Genomic DNA, 26,463 nt, shown 5'->3' with positions numbered 1-26,463 from the left:
GCCAGTCTTGATTTCGCTGTACACAAAAGGTATGTATCTTATGTCATTGAAGCATGTTTATCTGGCCTCAACCCATCCGATTGATTGGTTGTATGAATGGAGACACTAGCTCTTAAGGGTCTTTGTTCTGAATTCATCCTGGCTCACTCGGTTCTCGTGTTTGCATTAATAATGATATGTACGGTACCAGTTTGTGTTATTTTTTAAAAAAGTAATTCATTTTTTGTTAATTAAGGGCAATGTAGCGTGGCCAATCCACCTACCCTGCACACCTTTAGGTTGTGGGGGAGACCCACGCAGACACAGGGAGAATGTGCAAACTCCACACAGACAGTGACCCAGGGCTGGGATTGAACCGGGCCCTCGGTGCGTAAGGCAGCAGTGCTAACCACTGCCGCTTGGTGTCACCCCCAGTTGGTGCTTTTGAAAGTTTGTGGCGTTACCTGTAAAAATGATAAAACTCGAATAAATAAAAATATAAAAAGCGTTGAAGAAAATGGAAACTCTGAAAGGCCCCACTTCCGCTCGGTTACCTGACTTGGGCGTCTCTTCGCTTTTCTCCATTTCCTGGTCTTCCACTTCTGATCCAGATTCATTGCAATCGCTTCAGTCTGGTCATTCTCTCCTTCAACCTCCTCAAAGGCAACTAGCATCTCGGCCTTGAACAAGATAGGTGTGAAAAGAGGCGTCACCTCCAGAATACATCAAACCAAAAAAGAGAGAGTTTGATAAATGTTACCAGCATGCGAGGTAGAAGGCTGTGCATGCATAGCGCGATGGGGGAGTGGAAGAGGGAGTCGGGGGTCAGCATGGGAGGGAGCAAGTCCAGGGAACAGTCCAGGACAGGACGTAAAGACAGCGTGGTGATGGAGAGAGAAAATTTGAGAAAAAGTATTTTGTTCGCCAACACCTAGCATTTCTCATTGCAACAGTGGAAATAGTCCCTAACCGTTCACGCTACATGCATTTTACCTTGTCCGTTTCCAGCTTTCTCATCATTCCACCTGTCTCCTCACCCACCATCAAGGGTTCTGAAATGACACCGCCTTCTACGTCTGCCTCAGTCTGCACAGCTCCTATATGGAAAACAGAAAATAACTTGTTAAAGATCAGCACGGTGTGCAAATCTCAATCTTGAGCAATGCACTGCTCCGACCACCACAGGCCCCCGCTGCACAGCACACTGCCAATGAACAGCAGCGATGCACACGGATTGCTGGAGTTAACCTGGAAATATTTTGCACTTGGTCAAAGATCATTATGCAAGCACTTTTTAAACCACCGATTATCTGGAACGGCCGACATGGATCGGGATTTTGCACAACTGAGACGATGGGGAATATAATTAGATTCAATTATATTCTGTGGAATGAGAGCCCATTGAGAAGGAATGAGATCCACCATGATTCTATACCATAAAAATCATTGGGAAAAGGCTCGTTGGAAATTGCATAAAATTAGAGTGTTGGGAAGGACAGAACCTGGCGGAATTCTACAGGAAAATGGAGGGGGTCGGAACATGGGGTGGACTTTCCAGGGCCAGCATTTGATAGAACATTTCTTACAAGTCATGAAGGAAGAAGATCTTTTCTTTTCCACTGCGATCGTTAGCGGGGCTGAAACGTTCCATTATTGCAAGCACGTTGTCCAGTTCGGCACCAAGCTGCACAGAAAACACAGGACAAACACTCTGCCCATGTCCCACCTGATTAAATTCTGGTCCAAAGACTATTCGGCAACCCACCGCCTCTTGCCTCAAGTTAGCACGGTTTTCGAACCAAGGTGGGTGGATGGACAAAATGAAGATTGCCCATGGGCAGAACAGGGTGGACGGGCTGAATGGCCTTGCTCTGATCCTTTGAAGCTTCCTGACCGGGCTACACAGGAAGGTTTGATGGCCCATAAGCAGCATCTGCACCGTCTCGGTGCAGGGACACACTCCAATCAACCCAAACGCAGAGAGAGGACAAAGCCTCAACTTGGCGAGGGCTCCCAACATGTGCCGCGGAGCATGGACGCAGTTGAACGCAAGGGAAAGTCGGTCATGTCTTCAATGAGCGTTGCCGCCGATTATACAAAGAAACAATCACCCCAGGATGGACCTTAAGATGCGACTTTCACAGCAATCGATCGCATGACCAAGTGGACAGCTGACAAATAGGTGGCACATACTCCAAAAAAAAAAAAAAAAGGGGGGGGGGGGGGGGTGGAAAGAGAGAGAGAGAGGGAGAAAGGCTTGGAAAAGAATGAGATGGAAGTCTTGCTCTAAGTATACAGGGCTTTTGGCGAGGCGTGTGGAAGCTTTGGTCTCTGGACTCAGTGGGATATACTTGCTATCAAAGGGAGCACAAATCAAGGCTCTTAGATCGATTCTTGGGACGGCAGGACTGTCCCACAAAGGGAGATGGAGTCCCGCATTCTCTGGGGTTAAAAGAATGGAGAGGTGATCTCATCGAAACTTTCTAAGCAAATCAAAAGCCTAGGAGGGTTTGACAAGAGTAGTTTGCCTGGGAGGACGGGTTTCCACGCAGTGGAGTCAAGAAATAGGCGGCACAGTCACAGGTTAAAACGTTTAGTCGATCGTGACTGAGGTAAGGAGATAGTCTTCCACCCCCCCCCCCCCACCCCCCCCCCCCCCCAACACTCAAGGGTTGTGAATCTTTGGCATCCACTATCCCAGTGAACTGTGCACGTCCAGTCAATGAGCACATGCAAGACGGAGATAGATAGATTTTTGATAGATTTTTGGATACAAAGGAAATAGAGGAATATAGGGATCAGGCAGGAAGGTCTGCCATGATCTTACTGAACGGCAGGGCAGGCTCGAGGGGCTGAATGGCCTACTCCTGCTCCTAAGGGTGTGTTAACATGTGACGTATTTAGAAGTACATTAAGCATTTCTGGGCCTCAAACGTCAAAACATCCTTACTTTCAGTCTGATGGTCCGTTTGATCGCAGTTCAATATTATCTTCACACACACAAATTTGGTGTCATTTGCTCCAACATCACGGGGCCCTTCACTGAACGACTCCTTCACTCCACAACCAGAGGTCTGCACTGCACCAGTAGGAGACATTGGAACCGTTAACCCTGCCGTCTGCTGACCCCCGTCTAACGCCATAACATCAGGCAAGGCGTCAGTACCCCTCGATTCACAGCCAGCTTGCACACAGGAACAGGACTTCCTTCCCCTCCTCCGGCGCCTCCGCCTCGAGCGTTTGGGAGTCGGCGGGTCCTTCAGCCCCCCTTGGCTTCCCCTGGCTGCGGACGCGCCAGGTCCATCACCTGTGCCGCCTTGGATTGCCTGCTCGCCTGCCGGCCTTCCCAGCTGGACATCCTTCAACTTCAACGCGGCATTTCCATCCTGGTTTTTGGCTGCAACCTCGGATGCAGAATCCGCCACTGCTGCCTCGGTCTCGGAGATGCTCAGCGAGGAAGGAATTTCTAACGCTAGCCGGGAATTTCCCTCCGCTCCGAGAGTGGCACCCCAGCACTTGGCCAAAACGCTCACCTGCTCTCCCGCACGTTCCTCTCTTGGAGAAGCCAGAAAGTCCGCACAGATATTTAAAGCTGATGTTTCCTTACGAATGGAGTGCTCCTCCAAGAGTTTAAAATCAGTCCCCGTCGTCTTCAAGTCACAAACACCAAACTCGGCTGGAGGTAAAAGCAGCTCGCCGCCCCCATTTTCTAAACGTTGCCCATTGGAAGTCACTGACGTTTCCACGCTCCGATGCTCAGATTCCCACGGGGATGTACTCAGACCTTCGGCGTTTGCCATCCGCTGCTTATGTTGCAGCTGTGATGTCAAAGATGGGGCGCGTTCACTTTCCGAGATGGTTGCCCCAGGAACGCCTGTCCCTCCAGCTTCGGGCTCGGAGACGTGCGATCCAGGAAGGTTCGTCCTTCCATCAGCCTCCAAGGTGGTTACCTCCGGAAGGTTTGCGCCTTCACCATCAGTCTCCATGACGAATGATCCAGGAAGGCTCGTCCCTCCGCCGTCAGGTTCCGACATGGGTGACCCAAAAAGGTTTGCCCCGGCCTTCAAAATGGTTGACCCAGGAAGATCTGTCGCTTCGGGTTGAAGCTCCGAGATGAAGGACGTGGGAAGGTTTGTTCCTCCAGAATTAGGTTCAGCAATGGATGACCCAAAGAGGTTTGTCCCTGTCGCTTCAGTCTCCAAGATGGCCGATCCAGGAAGGTTTATCCTCCTGGCTTCGATATCGGAGGTTTGGGACCCAGAAAGGTGGGTCTTTACAGCCATCACATTTTCACTTCGCAGTTTACTTGGGGAGGAATTTTCAAGGTGTCCTTTGTTAGCGATAGGCCCGAAATTCTCTGATTTGCGAGGTGCTGTGTCATTCAACGCTGTTCCAATTTGTCCAGAGTGCTGTGCACATTCCACCATGCACTCTCCATTTCCTGTTGCTTCACCATGGGTTTCATTAAGCAAGACTTCCCTTCTGCTAGCCGTGGCTTTAGTGTGCAGAACCGGCCTTTCCTCTCCGTTTGCCGTCTCCTGCATCGGGGCACTGGAAATCTCACCACGTTCAGACCCTCGAGGCAGACTCTCCGGACACGAGGCCTCCGCCCTGCCCCCGTGGCCTCCAGCCCCAGGCGGTGCCTCCTCAGCATCCGGCTCCTCCGCCTGCGCTTCCCGTCTTCCAGACATTGTTTCACAAGCAAGCTTCCAGTCAACACACGCAATCCCGATTTTTATTCTGCTCACTGTAATAATAAAAAACAGCCTCCAGTCACCACACGGAATTCCAATTCTTATTCTGCTCACTGCAATCATCAGAAGCGGTTTGAAAATCTCTGCAACCTGCCTTCAGGCTGAACCCTGCTCACAGAAACCCGATTTTGCAATAGATCGACACCGAGAATCGTTGCTTGATCCTTCGGGGGTGGGGGGAAAGAGAACTACCTTCCCCAACCAATGCATTCCTCTTATTGCATTCTATTCCAATCGGACTAGCCAAAGCCTGTTGCACAGCCCTCGAGGCTCAGGAGCCGATTACATGCTCCAAGGACCCCTGGCCGCGCCCAGTTCCTGAGCCAATCAATAACACGGAAAACCAGGCCACACTAAGGCTCAGTTGATCCCGTGTTACATGCAACACTGACGCCTGTCGCCTTTCATCAAGCCCTTTGGAAGCCAACAATGGTCCAAACAAAGGAAATTTTATTTAATAATGAAACATAAGCTCGCTGTTACAAGGCTAACTTTTGTTTCAAACTCTCGAGGCTGAGCGTACTGCAGTTTAGCATTCAAATAATATTTTCACAATCAAAATTGACGGCAGGCACCGTTTATCCCCTATTTCCTTTGCTCATCTCTCTCCGTTAAAAAGCGCAGACCGATGTTGGGTCACGTCCTCACTGCTTTGATCGATAACAAAAAGTATTTCAATGAAGGCAGCCTCACTCAAGTGTTCATTCTTCATGTGTGAGCCATAACATTGTAATGTTGGGAACACTGCAACCAATTAGTGCGCAGCAAGCTCCTTCAGATAGGACTGTGATAATGACGACCGAAAGAATGAACGTTTTTCTGTGTTATGAATATAGGAATTTCAGATATATCATGTATTTGGTGTAGTAAGGGGTAAAAGCTTGGGTTAGTAGATGACCTCCGCAGTTACGTTTTTAAAAATCCTGGTCAAAAAGACAGCCAGGTTACCAACAACCAGAATGGGGAGGTCTCGCCCTCACTCTGGGAGGCGATGAAGGGGGTGGATATGGGGGGGGGGGGGGGGGGGGGGGAAGAGAGAGAGAGAATTATTGCGTACAATGCTCACAAATAGGAGAGGGCGGCGAGGCAAGAGTTGATCGCCTCCAGCCTGGAGGTGGATTGGCGATACACCTCGACCCTGACCGTAGAGCTACTGGCAAAGGGGAAGAAGCTACAAAATGGTTCTCCACTGGGAAAGCAATGCACCAGTCCCGCCCAGACACAGGGGACCTTCCACAAACACGGAGACAACGTCAGCCATCTCACCAGCTGAGAATGCAGGCAGCCACGAGGAGATAGCCCAGGTTAGGGACAGCAGTGGAAGACTAGTTGCCACGTCGGAAAGGGTCAACGAGACCTTCGTGACCTTCTACCGGGGGCTGCACACCTCCAAGATTGGAGCAGTTATGGGTTTGGAAGGTGCTGCCTGGGGCAGCACGGTGGCGCAGTGGTTTACACTGCTGGCTCATGGCGCCAACGACCCAGGTTCGATAGCAGCCCACTGTCTGTGTGGAGTTTGCACATTCTCCCAGTGTCTGCGTGGGTTTTGCACCCACAACCCAAAGATGTGCAGGGTAGGTGGATTGGCCACGCTAAATTGCCCCTTAATTGGAAAAATGAATTGGGTACACTAAATGTAAAAAAAAAAAGTTGACAAGGGTATGACCATTTCACTATCAACATTACATTTGACTCGCGTTCCAATGACAACTCTTACCAGAGTTACTGTCACCTTGTGTTGACCTTCTACACGCGTCTGTTCCTGACAAAGAGCCCGGCTCAAGCACAAAGTTGGCGGAAATGTCGCACGGCCCTGGTCCCTCTTTACCCTGAAGGAAAAATAATGTAAGAACACAAATAAATTAGATTTTGAATTATATATGTGATGCGGTCATAACTCAGCAAGTTCAAAATTTGTCCTTCACCCCCAGTTGTCCTTGAACAGAGGGGTTCACTGAGCCATTTCAGAGGGTAGTTAAGGGTCAACACATACATCGGTCAGACCGGGTAAGGACAGCAGATTTCCTTCCCTTTCGATGATAAGTGGTCATGGTCACCACAGAAAATATAAACTGAATTTACAAAGAAATGTACAGCACAGGAACAAGCCCTTCGGCTCTTCAAGCCCGTGCCGACCATGTTGCCCGACTAAACTACAATCTTCCTCACTTCCTGGGTCCGTATCCCTCTATTCCCATCCTATTCATGTATTTGTCAAGATGCCCCTTAAATGTCCCTATCATCCCTGCTTCCACCACCTCCTCCGGTAGCGAGTTCCAGACACCCACTACCCTCTGCGTAAAAAACTTGCCTCGTACATCTACTCTAAACCTTGCCCCTCTCACCTTAAACCTATGCCCCCTAGTAATTGATCCCTCTACCCTGGGGAAAAGCCTCTGACTATCCACTCTGTCTATGCCCCTCATAATTTTGTAGACCTCTATCAGGTCGCCCCTCAACCTCCTTCGTTCCAGTGATAACAAACCGAGTTTATTCAACCGCTCCTCCTAGCTAATGCCCTCCATACCAGGCAACATTCTGGTAAATCTCTTCTGCACCCCCTCTAAAGCCTCCACATCCTTCTGGTAGTGTGGCGACCAGAATTGAACACTATACTCCAAGTGTGGCCTAACTAAGGTTCTATACAGCTGCAACATGACTTGCCAATTCTTATACTCAATGCCCCGGCCAATGTAGGCAAGCATGCCGTATGCCTTCTTGACTACCTTCTCCACCCGTGTTGCCCCTTTCAGTGACCTGTGGACCTGTATACCTAGATCTCTCTGACTGTCAATACTCTTGAGGGTTCTACCATTCACTGTATATTCCCCACCTGCATTAGACCTTCCAAAATGCATTACCTCACATTTGTCCGGATGAAACTCCATCTGCCATCTCTCCGCCCAAGTCTCCAAACAATCTAAATCCTGTTGTATCCTCTGACAGTCCTCATCGCTATCCGCAATTCCACCAACCTTTGTGTCGTCTGCAAACTTACTCATCAGACCAGTTACATTTTCCTCCAAATCATTTATATATACTACAAAGAGCAAATCCCAGCACTGATCCCTGCGAAACACCACTAGTCACAGCCCTCCAATTAGAAAAGCATCCTTCCATTGCTACTCTTTGCCTTCTATGACCTAGCCAGTTCACCCCTGATCCTGTATAACAGTGGGATTTCAACCATGTCCCCAGGCCAATCGCCTGGGCCTCTGGAGGACGAGTCCAGCGACATTACCACCAACGCCATCACCCTCGTATTAGATCACCGCCAAATCTGGCAAGACTGTGCCATCATGCAACCCCACCTCCCATCCATTGACGGTCTACACCTCCCGCTGCCTTGGGAAAGTGGGCAGCAAAATCAAAGAACTCTTCTCCCCCCCCCCCCCCCCCCCTCTCAGGCTATTCCCCCTTCCATCGGGCAGAAGATACTGAAGTCTGAGAATTTGCACTAACAGGTTCAAAAACAGCTTCTTCCCCATTGTTACCAGCCTCCTGAATTACCCTCTTATGGACTGAACTGATCTCTCTCCACATCTCCCTACTGTTCACCATACTCGGTATGCTTCACCCGATGCCTGCGTCTATGTATTTACATTGTGTATTTATCGTATGTCCTGTTTTTCATGGATGGAACGATCTGTCTGGACTATACGCAGAACGATACTTTTCACTGCACCTTGGCACACGTGACAATAAATCAAAATCTAACATGTGCCGGGCAAGGACTGTGCCTCTGAAACCCTGCAAAGTGAACCTTCCAGCATCGGATTTGCAGGTAGAATCCAGGGTGCTTTTTTGTAGGAAATAAAAGAGGAAAATAAATCAAAGGAGAGCAAGTTTCCAATGAGAAATTTTCACGCTACCTTGTGCCAACTGACAGTCTAGATTTATTGGGTTCAGCCAAGGTCCTCGGGTATATTAAAATAACCTCAATTTTTACTCGCGTTGCGACTCCAGGACAAGTGAGGCTAGAATTCACCGCACACAAGCCCAGGGCATGGTGACAACACGATGATAATTCAAACAAAAGGGGTGAAGGGTGACCAATTTCCAGACCAAATAGCCAGAGACTATTACCGCTTCCTTGTCCATTTCCACATGATCTTCATCAACCTTCGCAACTTCAAGCTCCTCTTTGACTGTTCGGCAGAGGTTCGACGTCTGCATTTCACTCTGCTCAGCTATGTCCCGCCGACAATTCATGCCCTCGTCCTCCTCTTTAAACGGAAAACAAGGACTCCATCACACAAATAAAATGACAGCAGAACAAAAGGTGCATTTGAACGGACCTGGAAACCACTTGAACCATGCAGTTTCCTATCTGACACGAGGTCCCACTCATTCATTTATCATCCACTGTGCTTGCTGATGTGCAGTCGTCCCCAGTCAAGCAACGCCTCCGTTTTGCAAACCTCGTCTCTTTTCTCCCCCTTAATCCCTCCCCATCGCCGTAACCTCCTCCTGTCCTTTGACACTCGGGAGATCTCGGCGCCCTCTTTTCAGGACACTTGCAGATCTTCGATTTTAAAATCAGGCCATGGCGACCATACCTTAATCTGCCTCGCCCCCAGGTTTCCCTCCCTATACCTCTCCACCTCCTTTAACACAAGCCTCAAAAGTGACCTCAACCTCTATCTCCTCTTTTTAAGACCTACCTCATGCCTCTGAGGCACAAACACCCAAAGGGGCAGATAAATCAACCATGGTTAAAGATAGTTAATTAAAGATTGCAATACATAAATGGAAATGGTTTATAAGGCTGCTACAAAAAGTGGTGAGCCCGACGATTGGGGGCATTTAAGAGACCGGCCAATAAGGACCAAGAAGCCGACTAAGAAGGGGAAAAGAGAAAATCAATGCAAACTAGCGAGGACCGTCAAAGCTTCTTCAGGCACGTGAAAAGGAGATTCGCTCAAGGACAAATGCGGGCTCATGACCGACAGATTACATACAGGTGATATATCTGGAAGAGATTGTGTTTGCAGGTGTATGAGAATGCTTGGGATTTCCCGATGCCTTTACGGGGCCATTAGGGGTTCCGCTGCTCGAAAAGGTTTGAGAAACCCTGGGGTAGAAATCGGTTTCTTGGTCAAATATATTCAGTGATTTGGTCCCCACAGCCTTGTGGTCGAGAATTCCACAGGTTCACCAGCCTCTGGGTGAAGAAATTTCTCCTCATCTAAATCGTAAATGGCCCAGTCCGTGTCCTGAGACGGTGACCCCTAACTTACACTTTTTTTTAACAGTACCCAATTTTAAGGGGCAATTCTGCATGCGCGCACACACCACATCCCTGCATCCAGCCCTGCCATAAATTTACACACAAAGAGCCGGATCAGGGCAGCATGGGGGCGTAGTGGTTAGCACTGCAGTCTCACGGCGCCGAGGTCCCAGGTTCGATCCCGGCTCTGGGTCACTGTCTGTGTGGAGTTTGCACATTCTCCCCGAGTCTGCGTGGGTTTCGCCCCCACAGCCCAAGTATGCGCAGGGTAGGTGGAATGGCCGCGCTAAATTGCCCCCCAATTGGGAAAAATGAATTGGGTACTCCAAATTTAAACAAAAAGAGAGCCGGGTCAATCCAACTCTCCCAGCATGATAATCCTCCCATCAGTCTGGTGAACCTTCACTGCTTTCCCTCTGTGGTAAGTATATCCTCTCTCGGGTAGAGACAAAAACTGCCTGCAATACTCCAGGTGTGGTCTGACCAGCACCCTGTACAGCGGCAGTAAGCCACCCTCGCTCCAAACCTCTTGCAATAAAGGCCAGGTTGTGCGGTTTGATTTTGGAACTGTTAAACATGTGGGCCTGTTTTGGTTAGCGCGCCTGAACAGAAATACCCAAAGCTATCAGGGAATCGGACAGCTCAATATTTTTTTAAAAAAGCTAGTGTGAAGATCGTGATAACAGCTTGGTCTTCGGCTGTGGTGTTTTTGCTGTGATGCCCTGCTGTGCTGGACCTGCAGCTGCCCAGCTGTTTCCACATGACCCTCACCCTCTCAAAAAGCGAGCAGCACCCAGTCTGGCGTCTGGAGCAATGCAACACCCCCGCAAACGGTCAGTATTGATTAACCGGCACCACCCATTTCCCGAGTACAACAGAATTATACGAAATTTTCAATTACAGCACAGAAAAGACGACCATTCAGCCCATCTGATCGACATCAGGATTCATGCTCCAAACAAGATTCTTCCCAACCTTCTACGGCTTCTCCTTAAATGTATCTATGCTATTTGCCTCACCCAAACCCTGTGATAGCGAGTTCCACAACCTCACTCTTCTGGCTCAAAGAGGTTTTGCTGAAAAGACAAGAATGTTGCCAAAGCTTCTCGTCTTGCATTCATCAGGACAAATGCAAGAACGCCAAATTTAAACTCGCACAACAATTTACACCACTGGAGAAAAGGGTGCGCGCGGATTGGTTGGCAAGTCAAATCTAATTGGCTGCGGCATTGACGTGGAAATGCAAAGGGTAACGCTCTATTCAAGTGCCCCCAGTTTCTGGTCTGATCTTGGAAAGCTGCCCCAATTGTTTTTTTACTCATTCATGGGATGTGGATGTTGCTGGCTTGTCCAGCATTTATTGTCTAGTTTTTTTGGGGGGGGGGGGGGGGGGGGGGGGGAAAGAGAGAGAGAGAGAGAGAGAGAGAGAGAGAGAGAGAGAGAGAGAGAGAGAGAGAGAGAGAGAGAGAGAGAGAGAGAGAGAGAGAGAGAGAGAGAGAGAGAGAGAGAGAGAGAGAGAGAGTGTTTTCCAGTCAGGATGGTGAGTGACTTGGAGGGGAACCTGCACGTGGTGGGTGATCCCATGTGTTCGCTACCCTCATCCTTCTAGATTGGAGCAGTTGTGGGTTTGGAAGGTGCTGTCTAAGGAGCCGCGAATTCCTGCAGTGCATCTTGTTGAAGCTACACACAGCCGCCAATGTACGATGGTGGTGGTGGGAGCGGAAAGTGGTCAATGGGCTGCCATTCAAGCAGGCTGCTTTGGCCTGGATTGTGTAGAGCTTCTCGAGTGCAGAAGCTGCACTCACCCAGGTATGGGGAGAATATTCCATCATTCCGGTCTACATCCGCGAAGAATTTCAATATTCTGGTATTGATCAAGATGACAGGACAAGAACATTTCACACATCGATCATTCCACGTGACTAGAGTTCCAATGACAATTCATACCCGAGTTACCGTCACCTTGTGTTGAACTTCTACACGCGTCTGTTCCTGACAAAGAGCCCGGCTCAAGCTCAAAGCTGGCGGAAATGTCGCACGGCCCTGGTCCCTCTTTACCCTGAAGGAAAAATAACGCACACAAGTAAATTACATTTTTAATTATTCATGCGACGTGGGCGCAGCTCAGCAAGGTCAAGATTTGTTCTCCATCCCCAGTTGCCCTTGAACAGAGAGATTTACGGAGCCATTTCAGAGGGTAGTTAAGGGTCAACACTTGGGCCAGGCAAGGCAAGGACGGCAGATTTCCTTCCCTCAAGGACAATAGTGAACCAGACTATTATTACCTCTTCCTTGTCCATTTCCACATGATCTTGCTCAAGTTTCTTAACTTCAAGCTCCTCTTCAACTCTTCCTTTGATGTTCGATGTCTGCATTTCACTCTGCTCAGCTGCATCTGGTCTGCAATTTGTGTCCTCGTCCTCCTCTTTAAATGTAAAACAAGGTCTCCATCACAGAAATATTACGGCAGAACAGAAGGACGCATTTGAACTGACCTGGAAAACACTTAAAACATCCTAGAAACTGTTAGCTGAAGCACCTGGAATGTCTGAACATTGTTGTCAACAATTGGATATTGTGACTCCTGCTGCAGTCTCCTATCTGGCATGAACCCCCCCCCCCCCCGCCCCCCCTCATGCATTTACCATCCACTGTGCTTGCTGATGTGCAGTGGGTCCCAGTCAAGCAACACCCCTAAAAATCTCATCTTATTTCTCGCCCCAAATGCCTCCCCATCGCCGTATCCGCCTCCAGCCCCACCTCGGGAGATCTCAGCATCCTCCCAATTCTGGACACTTGCGCATCCTTGATTTCCAAGCCTTAATCCGCCTCGGCCCCAAGTTCTGGAATTCCCTCCCTATGCCTCTCTTTACTCTTCCCACACAAAGCCTGAGAAGCCACCTCGACCGCTCCGTCGCTCTCCTCTTCCTCCTTTTAGCGACCTACCCCAATATCCTGATGCACAACCACCCAAAGGGACAGGTAAATCAACCACAGTTAAAGAAAGTTAATTAAAGGGGCGCATTACACAAAAGGAAATGGTTTAGAAGGATGCCACAAAAAGTGGCATGCCCACCAATTGGGGGCATTTTCAAAACCAGCAAATGAGGACCACTGATCAAGAAAGGGAAAAGAGACAATGAATGCAAACCAGCGGGGGCTGCAAAAGCTACCTTGGGTAGGTGAAAGAGAGATTCGCCGAGACAAACGCAGGCTCCATTACCGACAGATTACATGAGATTGGCCTACAAGGAAATGGTGGAGAAACAGTTACTTTGCCTTAGCGGAGAAAAGTCTCCCAGGAACACGAGGCAGCCAAGGGATTTGTCATAGTGAGGAACTAAAAAGAAATTAGCATTAGTAAACTGGACACAGTGTTATAAACAATGGAGAAGCAAAGAGGTTTGGGGAGGTGGAGGTTCCAGAGCAGAGGGCCCAAGCAGCTGATGATTGAAACGGGGGATGCCCAAGAGGCCGGAGTTGTAGAAGCATAAAGATCTTGGGAGGGTTGTAGGAGATAACGGAGAAAGGGAAGTGGGAGCGAAGCGAACCGAAGGGCTTTCAACAAAGGGTGTGGCCGTTGCTGGCTAAGCTAGCCTTCGTTGCCCATCCCGCATTGCCCCCTCGAGGTGGTGGTGAGCCACCTTCTTGAACTGCTTGTGATGACTGGAGGACTGTAGAATTGTTGGATTCTAAGCATTGGGCGATGAAGGGTTAAAAGCCTGGGGTTAAAGTGCGTTTAACTGCAGTGGTCACGTTTTTTTAAAAAAAATCTGTTTTCCAAGGGCTGGGTGCTTTTAGCAGCCGGAAGGTGAAATCAGCAAGGGAACGTGTCTTTCAGTCTGGGCTAATGGACTGTGGTTTCACTGGAAAAGTCCCTGGGAAGTTAATGTGCTTTGCAGCCTGCGTAGATAATGTGTTTTTCAGCTTGGGGAGACGAGGTCATCGCTGGGTGGAACCAAGGAAGGCAGAGAGACATTTTGAAAAGTTTTGGAGAGGCAGTTTTTGGAGAAGGTTTTGGAGTGAAGTGTCGAACTCTGATCTGCCTGACACTGAGCCCACAATTCTCCCGCAGTAAGATAGATGGAGAGCTGGATGTTTTGTTTCTTGTTGTTGAGTAGTAGTATTTAAGGTGCATTTGTAAGCTGCTTTTTTAGGGTGTAAAGTTAAAAAAGTTAATATCGTATTCATAATAAAGTTTGGTTTCAAAAATACCAAATCCCCATTTCCTCCCGCAATCACTTCTGGAGCAAATCATTCTCTCCGCACAGTCTTACAAATAAACTAACTTTTGGTCCAGTATTCTAGCCACTGTTGGGGTCTTGGCTGGGAATACGGTATAGTCCACAGTGCTGTCAGGGAGAGGGTTCCAGGATTCTGGGTGACAATGAAGGAACAGCCAATATATTTCCCAGTCAGGATGGGAGATGGCTTGGAGGGGAACGCCCATCTGATGGTTGTGCTCCCACGTGGCTGCTGCCATTGTCCTTCTGGATGGTCGAGATTGTGGGTTTGGAAGGTGCTGTATTAGGAGCCTTGGTGAGCTATATCTTATAGATGGTTAACACTGCTGTTCCCGTGCGTCAGTGCTATTAGGGTGTTCCCGAATTGTGACCCAGCAACAGTGAAGGCACAACTCCAAGCAAGGATGGGGTGTCTCGTGGAGGGGAGCTAGCTGGTGGTGTTTAAGATACAGGCCGCAGAGCTTTGGATTGGGTTTGTTCATTGTGACGTGTACAGAGGTACAGTGAAAAGCATTTTTCTGCGAGCAGCTGAACAGATCATCAAGTGCATGAAAGAAAAGGAAATAAAAGAAAATACATAATAGGGCACACAAGGTACACAATGTAACTACATAACACCGGCATCAGGTGAAGCATACAGGGGTGTCATGTTAATGAGGTTAGTCCCCAAGAGGGTCGTGTAGAGCTACAACAGTAGAGACAATGCATGGAGAGATCAGTTCAGTATAGAAGAGGGTCATTCACAGGTCTGGTAACAGCGGGGAAGAAGCTGTTTTGGAGTCTGTTCGTGGGTGTTCTCAGACTTCGGTGTCTCCTGCCTGATGGAAGAAGTTGGAAGAGCGAGTAAGCTGGGTGGGAAGGATCTTTGATTATGCTGCCCGCTTTCCCCAGGCAGCAGGAGGTGTAGATGGAGTCAATGGATCACTGGCAATGATAGCATTGGGGGAATTGAGACTAGAGGTACATACGGGCTTGGGGTTTCAGTAGAGGTAGGCATGTAGATGAGGATGTTACGGAGATGGAAGAAAGTGTTTCTGATGCTGATCTCTTTCGAGTCCCGTGGCTCAGCTACAGATCCATAGACCATTAATTTCTGTCAGATTTTGTTTTACCTGGTTTACTGGCATTGTGTCCAAGGCAAATATCTTCATAGTGTGTTGTTGACGAATGTGGCCTCAGTTGATTGGAAATACGCTGCGATTTTCTTCGAGCATAATTTTGGTGTTTCTGAGGAAGACAAATTAGTGGGTTTGATCACAAACAGAAAGTCAGGAATCAAAAGGGTTGCTAAGTATCGTCAGAGAGAGAGGCATATAGTCAAAGTTGGACATCGGACACGAGCACCCGTCAGCCTTGTCCTAGCACAACTGAAGGAGAAATCAGAACAAAAACAGAAGAGGAAGAAGAAAAATAAGGTGAATGGAAAGAGGCGCTCGAAGAAAGCCAGGAAACAAGATGATGCCAATGAACGAATGAAGAAATAGCAAATTAATATTGCTGTAAAAAGACACATACTGTCCAAGCTTCCCATTGTGCACTCATCAGGACAGACACAAGAATACCAATTGTAAAGGGAACAACAATTTATTCTGCATGAGGAGAGAAATCTACCAATGGGCTCTCTACTACAAAGCCTACCTCCATTGCTCAACATACATGTTGGGATTCCCACAGTTCCATGCGCTATCAGATCGCTCTGATCAGAGACATGGTAAATGGGGCCGAGCCGTTTGCTCGCCATGCAAGCTTGATGCTGAAATAGGGCGCTTCAAAACTATCCTGCGGGATAACGGCTGCCCTGATCGTATCATCGCTCGCTGTATAATGCACAAACCCATGAATTGGGCCCCAAAGCTGCCATTTAATAAGGGCCTGAAAACTACCCAGTCTACCTCAGATTGCCCTGGGAGGGCGACTTACCTCCCAAAATCTGAGCACGAAGCTAGTCATTTCAATCTGCTGCGCAGTATTAGCCACACGAGTGGTATTCTCCACTGCTGTCCGCCAAAAAGACATTCTATCACAAGAGTAACGTGGTATGTGAATTTCAATGACAGTGTGATGCCAGGTATGTAGACCGTTATGTCCCAGTGACTGGCAAATCGTATCAAACAGCACGTCCCTTCTGCTGTTCGCAACCAGCCAAGCACTGACCGTGCCCAACCAGCCAGTGCTTGCAAAACTCAAAACAGTGCCCAACATTAGATGCAATTCCAAGACTGGAAAGCATTTACTAAACAAATCCGGAATTACACTGACGACCAATTCGTTTTTCAATCAGGCTCGCAGCTAAAAATATTCATATACAGGGTCCTGCCTTTTGCATACAGAGGGAACATGGCCACACACTATGCCTTTTTCAACTAAACCAAAGGGGAAAGGGGTGGGAGAGGGGGGGGAAAAGAGAGATTCAGTCCTCCAATACAATGCCTTGACCAGAGCTCATCTGCCTGGAATAATTTTTTTAAAGCTTGGCAGTTCACTGTCCCCTGATGCACTTTCCATGACAAAGCCTCCACCAGCATTCACTTGCCAAAAAGAAAACTTTTTTTCCAATCTCTCCACGGCCCTATGCCTCCCTATCTCTGTAATCTCTTCCAGCCCCACAAGATCTCGGTGTTCGTCTCATTCTGGCCACAAACGCATGGCCGATCCCAATTGCTCCACCATTTGCAGCCGTGCCTTCTGGGGCCCTAAAGTCTGCCCCATACCTCCTCGAGTCCCTCCTTTAAGATACTGATAACCTACCCCCTTTCTGCAATCTTTCAGTTACTGATGTACTATCATGCTTTGTTTGATAATGCTCCAGTGAAGTGCCTCACGATCTTTCATTTTGTCAAAGGCACCATATAAATGCAAGTTGTTGTTGAAAGCAACTTATTATTTTATAAATAGAACTGCCCACACTGACATTGACCAATACTTTCCAATCATAAGGCAGTGAATTTATTTTAATAGGCAAGTCAGCATCACAATTGCAAAGCTTCAAAGCAGTATCTCTGCTCAGATGTCAAAGCCTATTATTTTTTATTCTCTTGGATCAGGATCTGCTACCACGTGCGAGGATGAATTAATGGATTTTACATGGAATGAATACGGTTATACTTGATCCTGGTTGCTATGGAGATGATAACGGCAGTAACAAAACACGTTGGGCCTGAGCTTATTCAGAGTAGAAACCAGAGTCGGACAGTCACTCTGCTCCTAGTTTAAAAAAAACCCTTCAATTATTTTCGCTCCGACCTCGAAAGGCCTTCCGAAATCAGACTGGGCAGGGAGGCCTCGCCCCTTCCTTATGGCACTAGCTACCACAAACTGGATAAGTTGAAGATCCAGCTAGTTTTTACTATTCTTTTACCTCAACCCAAGGCCAGGGAGATGGTAAATGTCAGGTAAAGTTGCCCTCGTCCCAGATGACCATAGGATTCTTTCCACTTTTGAGGGGGAGAGCTGACTGGTGATGGTTTAACCCGAGGATCACCACACCTCAGGCGAGGGGCCTTCGTGAATAACCATGAAGGTAAGCGGGTAAGATCCTCAGTGCATCTTTGGGGCAGCGCCTTGGAGGTTACAGCCCAATAAAGCACAGAAGGTGGCCTTTCGGCCTATCCTGTCTGTGCTGGCTTTTTGGTCGATGAATTCCATTCATCCTCTTTCTACCTCGCTCCGTAAAATGCTCCCCTCACATATTCAGTTCCCTCCCTTTCGAGAATTGCCACCGACTAGTTATTCATTCATAGGATGTGGACGTGGCGAGCAGGGCCAGCATTTACTGGCAATCCAGAACTTCCCTCAAGGCGGCAGCGAGGAGCCATCTTTCTGGTGCCACTACAGCTACTTGTGGCTTCCACCGTCCTTTCAGGCAGTGCATTCTGGATCGCAACTCCACGCCTGTGCTTTTAATCCGGTCGAATCTGTCCCTTCTGCCATCCTCTGCCAAAACTAGCTGCACCATACTTACTCTCATTCATTACCTTGAACATCTCCATCCAGCTCCTCGTAACCTCCTATCTCGGTCATCCCTCACTGCACACAGTTTCTTGGACTATCTCTTGCTCTCGTGCCGACACAAAAGTTGAAGCATCAGGCAAAAAGGACAAAAGACACTTTGGCAGAATTACCTTGGTCTTTTCAGACTCTGCATCTGGTGCTTCAATTTCCGTCACCGGTGAGTCATCGTCATTGGCATTGCATTTTACACCCGTGTCTCGCTTGCTGTCAGACGTAGGACTCCGCCGCTTCCCTTCAAGATATTAAACAGAAGGCGAGAAAAGTCAGTTTTGCACTCGCCAATCACGTATAATCGAAATATTAAGAACGCTCGTGTCATGTGAGTGTACCTTTAAGAAATGGGTGTTTATAAATGGGTGTGTATATAAATATCTGTAGTGAGAGTACCTTTAAGAAATGGGTGTTTACTACTGCAGTGATGTCAGAGAGTGGGTGGAGCTGGGCTGTCTGTCAGCTTTCTACTTTTGTTTTAGGCTGTTTGTTGCAGGGCGTGTTTTAGTTTCGTTTTCAGTGTTGGAGCTGAAGCCAGACCAAGCAGGGGTACTGCTGTTCTCTCTGCCATCAAAAGACCATCTCTTGATCATTTGGTGAATTCAGAATTATAAATGTTTTCAGTACTGACTTTAACCTGATTTGCTTCTGATAAAGGTTTTGTTATCAAGTCGAATGGATGTTAAAAAGGAAAGCTTAAGGGTTACTTAGTGTTGTATTCTTTGGGGGTTGTATTTGAATTGATGGTTGCTAAGATGTTCACTGTATGTTTCAAAAACGTTAACTTGAGTTCATAGAATAAACATTGTTTTGCTTTATAAAATACTTTTCCATTTCTGCTGTCCCACACCTGTAGAGTGGGCCGTGTGCTCCCCATACCACAATCTAGTAAAAGTTGTGTCAGGTGAACTCCATGATACACTTTGGGGTTCTCTTAACCCTGACCCATAACACTGGTGCAACAAACACAGGACCGGAGAATCATAAAATAAGGAAACCACTCTCGGGTCCGTCGAGTCTATACTAGCTCTATCAAAGAATAGTTGAGTATTCTTTTAATCTTTCATGGGAGGGGAGCGTCACTGGCAAGGCAACCATTTGTTGCCCATCACTAATTGTCCTTCAACTGAGTGGGCTTGCTCAGATATTTCAGAGGGGCCAGTTAAAAGAGTCGACCACGTTGCTGTGGGGTCTAGAGCCACATGTAGGCCAGACCGGGTAAGGACGGCAGTTTGTCGTCACTAAAAATGGGTTATCCGTGATCCAGAAGGTCATATTCACCATTGTTGAGACAAGCCTTATATTCCAGATTTATATTAAATTTCGCTAGCTGCCATGGTGGATTTTGAGCACGTGAATTTATAAGAAAGCAAAAAAAAGTAATAGATCACACCGCCTGCTCCGCCATCCAATACAGTCACGGCTGATCGCGAGCCTTAACTCCATTTTCCAGCCCACTCTCCATGTCCCTAAATTCCCTGAGAGGCCACAAATCGGTCCATCCCACAGCCCGAAATGTATTCAACGATGGAGCTCCTACAACACTCTGGGGTGGAGAATTCCAAAGATTCGCAAACCCTCTGGAGTGAAGAAATGTTTTCATCCTCCTCAGTCCCAAAATGGTCGACTCCTTATTCTGAGACCGGGGTCTCCCATGTTTTAGATTCCCCGACCAGCGGGGGACAATCTCTCAGCGTCCACCCTGTCAAACCCCTTCAGAATCCTGTCCGTCTCAATGAGATTGCCTCTCATGCTTCTAAACTCCAATTTACTCAGCCTCTCAGCACAGGGCAGCCCTCTCATCCCATGCGAACCTTTGCTCTCCCGCCTCTAAAGAACGTGTATCCTTTCTTAAATGTGTAGACCAAAACGGTGCACACTGATCCACGTATTTATTGTTGCACTCCAAACCCCTTTGCAAGAAAGGCCAACTTGACATTTGCCCTCCTCATTGCTTGCTGCACCCGAATGCTAACTTGCCACGTTCCTTGTACTTTCGATGGCCACAGGACATCTTAAAGTGCTTTACAGCCAATGAGATGCTTGGTGTAGTCAGTGATGCACGATCTGGAAGGACTGGTTAGAATCATAGAATTGGAACATAGCACCAACGGATGTCATTCGGCCCATCGAGTTGCTCGAGCAACTCATCCAGTCCCACTCCCCTCCTCTTTCCTTGGATCCCTGCAGACCTCTTTCCCTCCATTTGGAACGCCACAATTGAAACTACCGCCAGCGCTCTTCAATTATTTACCCCGTAAAACTGATTTTATTTCTCCAATAGCATTTTAGTAAGCTGCCAGGAAGAGTATCTTGGATACAAAAAGATCGGTAATCCAGAGGCCCCGGGTATTGCTCTGGGGACCAGGGTTCGAATCTCACCACCGCAGATGGTGCATTTGAAGTAAATGTCGATTTGGCACAGTGGTTCGCACTGTTGCTTCACAGCGCCAGGATCCCAGGTTCGATTCCCACTTGGGTCACTGTCTGTGCGGAGTCTGCACGTTCACCCAGTGTCTGCGTGGGTTTCCTCCGGGGGCTCCGGTTTCCTCCCACAAGTCCCTGACAGACGTGCTGGTTAGGCGAATTGGACCTTCTGAATTCTCCGTGTACCCGAACAGGCGACGGAATGTGGCGACTAGGGGCTTTTCACAGTAACTTCATTGCAGTGTTAATGTAAGCCTACTTGTGACACTAATAAAGATGATGATGATGACTTGGTCGATTGTTGAAAACAGCCACTTGGTTCAATCATGTCCTGACCATGTCCGCCGTACAGATGACTCTTCAATGCCCTCTGAAACAGCCATGGCAATCAGAAGGAATGGGCAATAAACGCTGGCCCAGCCAACAATGCCCACATCTATCAAATACATTTTCTTAAAAATGTGCCTCAATAAACCAATGATTGGGAAACAGGCCTCATGGGGGGGCCGGCGCGGGCCAGAGAGAGGGGGGGGGGGGGGGGGGCGGCGCGGGCCAGAGAGAGGGGGGGGGGGGGGGCCGGCGCGGGCCAGAGAGAGGGGGGGGGGGGCCGGCGCGGGCGAGAGAGAGAGAGAGGGGCCGGCGCGGGGCGAGAGAGAGAGAGAGGGGCAGGCGCGGGCGAGAGAGAGAGAGGCAGGCGCGCGCGAGAGAGAGAGAGAGAGGCAGGCGCGCGCGAGAGAGAGAGAGAGAGGCAGGCGCGCGCGAGAGAGAGAGAGAGAGGCAGGCGCGCGCGAGAGAGAGAGAGAGGCAGGCGCGCGCGCGAGAGAGAGAGAGGCAGGCGCGCGCGCGAGAGAGAGAGAGGCAGGCGCGCGCGCGAGAGAGAGAGAGGCAGGCGCGCGCGCGAGAGAGAGAGAGGCAGGCGCGCGCGCGAGAGAGAGAGAGGCAGGCGCGCGCGAGAGAGAGAGAGACAGGCGCGCGCGAGAGAGAGAGAGGCAGGCGCGCGCGAGAGAGAGAGAGGCAGGCGCGCGCGAGAGAGAGAGAGGCAGGCGCGCGCGAGAGAGAGAGAGGCAGGCGCGCGCGAGAGAGAGAGAGGCAGGCGCGCGCGAGAGAGAGAGAGGCAGGCGCGCGCGAGAGAGAGAGAGGCAGGCGCGCGCGAGAGAGAGAGAGGCAGGCGCGCGCGAGAGAGAGAGAGGCAGGCGCGCGCGAGAGAGAGAGAGGCAGGCGCGCGCGAGAGAGAGAGAGGCAGGCGCGCGCGAGAGAGAGAGAGGCAGGCGCGCGCGAGAGAGAGAGAGGCAGGCGCGCGCGAGAGAGAGAGAGGCAGGCGCGCGCGAGAGAGAGAGAGGCAGGCGCGCGCGAGAGAGAGAGAGGCAGGCGCGCGCGAGAGAGAGAGAGGCAGGCGCGCGCGAGAGAGAGAGAGGCAGGCGCGCGCGAGAGAGAGAGAGGCAGGCGCGCGCGAGAGAGAGAGAGGCAGGCGCGCGCGAGAGAGAGAGAGGCAGGCGCGCGCGAGAGAGAGAGAGGCAGGCGCGCGCGAGAGAGAGAGAGGCAGGCGCGCGCGAGAGAGAGAGAGGCAGGCGCGCGCGAGAGAGAGAGAGGCAGGCGCGCGCGAGAGAGAGAGAGGCAGGCGCGCGCGAGAGAGAGAGAGGCAGGCGCGCGCGAGAGAGAGAGAGGCAGGCGCGCGCGAGAGAGAGAGAGGCAGGCGCGCGCGAGAGAGAGAGAGGCAGGCGCGCGCGAGAGAGAGAGAGGCAGGCGCGCGCGAGAGAGAGAGAGGCAGGCGCGCGCGAGAGAGAGAGAGGCAGGCGCGCGCGAGAGAGAGAGAGGCAGGCGCGCGCGAGAGAGAGAGAGGCAGGCGCGCGCGAGAGAGAGAGAGGCAGGCGCGCGCGAGAGAGAGAGAGGCAGGCGCGCGCGAGAGAGAGAGGCAGGCGCGCGCGAGAGAGAGAGGCAGGCGCGCGCGAGAGAGAGAGGCAGGCGCGCGCGAGAGAGAGAGGCAGGCGCGCGCGAGAGAGAGAGGCAGGCGCGCGCGAGAGAGAGAGGCAGGCGCGCGCGAGAGAGAGAGGCAGGCGCGCGCGAGAGAGAGAGGCAGGCGCGCGCGAGAGAGAGAGGCAGGCGCGCGCGAGAGAGAGAGGCAGGCGCGCGCGAGAGAGGCAGGCGCGCGCGAGAGAGAGAGGCAGGCGCGCCATTCTAAATTGCCCTTTGTGTCCAAAATTGCCCTTAGTGTTGGGTGGGGTTACAGGACATAGGGATAGGGTGGGAGAGGGCCTAGGTAGGGTGCTCTTTCAGAAGGGTCAGTGCAGACTCGATGGGCCAAATGGCCTCAGTGTGCACTGCAAGGATTCAATGATTCTATGACAATATATCTCGACAACACGGTGGCACAGCGGTTAGCTCTGTTGGGTACGGCACCGAGTATCCGGGTTCGATTCCAGCCCCTGGTCACTGTCCGTGTGGAGTTTGCACATTCTCCCAGTGTCTGCGTGGGTTTCGCCCCCACAACCCAAAGATGTGCAGGGTAGGTGGACTGGCCGCGCTAAATTGCCCCTTAAATCGGAAAAAATGAATTGGGCACGCTAAATTATTTCACGGCATCACTACTTACCGGAGATATTTTTCTATTTATGAAAGGGAATTGAACCAATATTTGAATGGGAAACATTTACAAAGAGAGAAAGTAGGGGGGGGGGTGGAGTATTAATCGGACAGACGTTTCAAAGAGGCAGAACAGTCACCGTGGACTAATTAGCCTCGTCCTTGCACTGCATTTTCAACAATTATGCCAGCCTCTCCAAGTGAGATTTCCAATTAGTGCAGAATTACAGCTAACTGTGCTGCACGCTCATCCACACGAGGAACCAGATCAAGGCTACCCCAAATAGCAAATCTGGCAAGGCCCTTACAGCCAGCAGGAGGCTCGTCAGCATTGCGGCTAGACTGCAGCAGAGGGCGGCAGGGTAGCAGTGGTTAGCACAGTTGCTTCACAGCACCTGGGGATCCCAGGTTTGATTCCCGGCTTGGGTCACTGTCTGTGCGGAGTCTGCATGTTCTCCCCGTGTCTGCCCTCCGGGTGCTCCGGTTTCCACCCACAAGTCCCGAAAGACGTGCTTGTTAGGTGAATTGGACATTATGAATTGTCCGTGTACCCGAACAGGCGCCGGAATGCGGCGACGAGGGGATTTTCACCGTAACTTCATTGCAGTGTTAATGTAAGCCTACTTGTGACACTAAAGATTATTAAACGGCCAGCACCTAACACAATGCCGCCACTCTGTTGGCCAGATTCTCGAAGCTTTGAGCTTTCAGTTGCCCCCGTCACAACCCCAACAGAGTTCTCCCCCACTCCTTTCCCAGAGATCCTCACCCGAGTGGACCTTCAGCAACCAGCGGCCATCGCTGTTTCTTGTCTGTTGCAAATTCTCTGCTCCTGTGTCAGGCTGTGGCATCCTCGGAGTTGTCTGCTCGGTCTCCTTATATAGAAAAAAAGCCAATTAAAAATATTATTTTATTTCTTCCACTTTAAAAGACTAACCACAAACCTATTTTTCAATTTATGCACCGAACGCTGCTGTTCATCCCGACGTGAGGTGCCGAAGGCCCCTCACTCCGAGCATCCAATATTGGCATTAAGCATTCCTAGGTTTGAATTATAAAAAGCCCTCTACTCACCTGCAGGGAGTAACTCCTCTCCTGGCCCCCCCAAATCCTGTCCACCATCTACAAGGCACAAGTCAGGAGTGTGATGGAATACTCTCCACTTGCCTGGATGAGCGCAGCTCGAACAACACTCAAGAAGCTCGACACCATCCAGGACAAAGCAGCCCCGCTTGATTGGCTCCCCCTTCCCCAAACATTCACTCCCTCCCCCACCGACGCACAGCGGCAGCCGTGTGTCCCGTCTACAAGATGCACGGCAGCAACTCACCGAGGCTCCTTCGACAGCCCCTTCCAAACCCACGATCACTATCATCTAGAAGGATAGCATTTGGGTACAGCAGAAAGTAAAGAAAGCAAATGGAATGTTAGCATTTGTAGCTAAAGGAATGGAGTATAAAGGTAAGGAAGTGTTGTTGCAACTACACAAGGCATTGGTGAGACCACACCTGGAATATTGTGCACAGTTTTGGTCCCCTTATCTGAGGAAAGATGTAGTGACATTGGAGGCAGTTCAGAGGAGGTTCATTAGGTTGATTCCAGAGATGAGAGGTTTGTCGTATAAAGAGATATTGAACAGTTTAGGCCGATACTCTCTAGAGAATTTAGAAGAATGAGGGGAAATCTAATGGAGGTATAGAAGATGATAAAGGTATGGATGAAGTAGACGTGGAGCGGATGCTCCCTCTTGTGGGGCATTCTAGAACGAGGTCATGAGTCTTAGAACAAGAGGTAGCAAATTTAAAACAGAGTTGAGGAGAAACTGCTTCTCCCAAAGGATTGTGACTCTGGGGTAGCGAATTGCGCAGAGTGTGGTGCATGCTGGGACAGTGAGTAAATTTGAGGAGGAGTTAGACAGATTTTTAATTGGTAATGAGCTGAAGGGTTATGGAGAACAGGCAGGACGGTGGAGTGAAGGCCGGGATGAGATCAGCCATGGTCAAATGGGGCAGCAAACCCGATGGGTCAAATGGCTTAATTCTGCTCCCATGTCTTATGAACCAGGAAACAGCAGAGGAGTTAAATGAATACTTTGCTTTAGTCTCAAATAGTCAAGTGGCAAAAGGGGTGGAATAAAAACAACAACCATCACTAGAAAAAAAGTACTCAGGAAACTAATGGGACTAGAGGCCAATAAGTCTCATGGCCTGATTGGTTGCATTGAGGATATTAAAAGGGGGTAGCTGAGGAGATAATGGATGCAATGGTGGAAATCCTTAAATTCTGGAAAAGTCCTAGAGGATTGTGAACTGCGAATGTCACACCGTTATTCAAAAAGAGGGGAGTCAAAAAAGGTCATGAAAGGTCAGTTAGTTTAACATGCCATTGGGAATATCCATTATAAAGGACGTAATAGCGGAGCATTAAGGACTATTAGCAGAGTCAGCGTGGTTTCATTAAGGGGAAATAATACCTGACAGATTTATTAAATTGTGTGGTGGCAACGAGCAGGATAGATAAAGGGGAAGAAATAGATGTAATATACATTTTCAAACTTAATGAGATAAAATCCCAGGGTGTTGGGGGTAGTATATTAGCATGGATAGAGGATTGGCTAACTGACGGAAGACTGATTTGGGATAAAAAGGAATATTTTCAGGGAGGCAAACCTGCAACTAGGTGGAGTGCCATTGGGGGCGCCTCAATTACTTAAAATATATATTCATGACTTGGACGAGGGAAGTGAACGTGCTGTTGCCAAGTGTGGGGGTAATGCAACAAATAGGTGGGAAGGCAGGTGGTGAGGATGACAGAGGGATATAGACAGATTAGGTTGAGTGGGCAAAACTTGGCAGATGGACTATAATGTCTGAAAATGTGAAGTTGTGCATATTGGAAGGACGAATAAAGAAGCTGAATATTATTTAAACTGAAAAAAACTGCAGCAAAGAGGGATTTGGGGGTTCTCGTGCTTAAACGCAAAAAGCTAGCATGCAAGTGCAGGTAATTAGGAAGATAACTGGAATGTTTGTCTTAATTTCAAAGGGAATGGAGCGTACAAATAGGAAAGACTTGCTAAATCTATAAACGGCACTCACAGCTGGATTACTGTGAACAGTTTTGGTCCCCTTATCTAAGGAAGGATATACCGGCATTGGAGGCCGTCCACAGAAGGTTCACTCGGTTGATCCAGGGTAGGGAGGGATTCTCTTATGAGGACAGGTTGAGTAGGTTGGAGTTTAGAAGA

At 49.5% G+C, this 26,463-nt stretch overlaps 1 protein-coding gene across 5 annotated transcripts in view; it reads right to left on the bottom strand.

Moving 5' to 3' along the window:
- LOC140404737 (uncharacterized) overlaps nucleotides 1–26,463 on the bottom strand; it is a 71,950-nt gene that overhangs the window by 7,443 nt on the left and 38,044 nt on the right. For 4 of the 5 annotated variants that reach the window (XM_072493431.1, XM_072493434.1, XM_072493433.1 and 1 more), the window contains 10 exons: nucleotides 23,986–24,091; nucleotides 18,329–18,450; nucleotides 15,320–15,434; nucleotides 12,249–12,388; nucleotides 11,911–12,022; nucleotides 8,820–8,959; nucleotides 6,451–6,562; nucleotides 2,930–4,726; nucleotides 973–1,076; nucleotides 534–659 (listed from right to left, as the gene is read on the bottom strand). In XM_072493431.1, coding sequence (XP_072349532.1) covers nucleotides 534–659; nucleotides 973–1,076; nucleotides 2,930–4,726; nucleotides 6,451–6,562; nucleotides 8,820–8,959; nucleotides 11,911–12,022; nucleotides 12,249–12,388; nucleotides 15,320–15,434; nucleotides 18,329–18,450; nucleotides 23,986–24,091 — 2,874 coding nt within the window. The remainder of the gene's footprint in view (nucleotides 1–533; nucleotides 660–972; nucleotides 1,077–2,929; nucleotides 4,727–6,450; nucleotides 6,563–8,819; nucleotides 8,960–11,910; nucleotides 12,023–12,248; nucleotides 12,389–15,319; nucleotides 15,435–18,328; nucleotides 18,451–23,985; nucleotides 24,092–26,463) is intronic. The other variant, XM_072493432.1, reaches the window with a different exon arrangement.

This window comes from Scyliorhinus torazame, chromosome 31 (assembly GCF_047496885.1).
Source record: "Scyliorhinus torazame isolate Kashiwa2021f chromosome 31, sScyTor2.1, whole genome shotgun sequence".
NCBI lineage: Eukaryota > Metazoa > Chordata > Chondrichthyes > Carcharhiniformes > Scyliorhinidae > Scyliorhinus > Scyliorhinus torazame.
The sequence above is the reverse complement of the archived record's forward strand: the minus strand, read 5'-3'. Positions and strand labels throughout refer to the sequence as shown.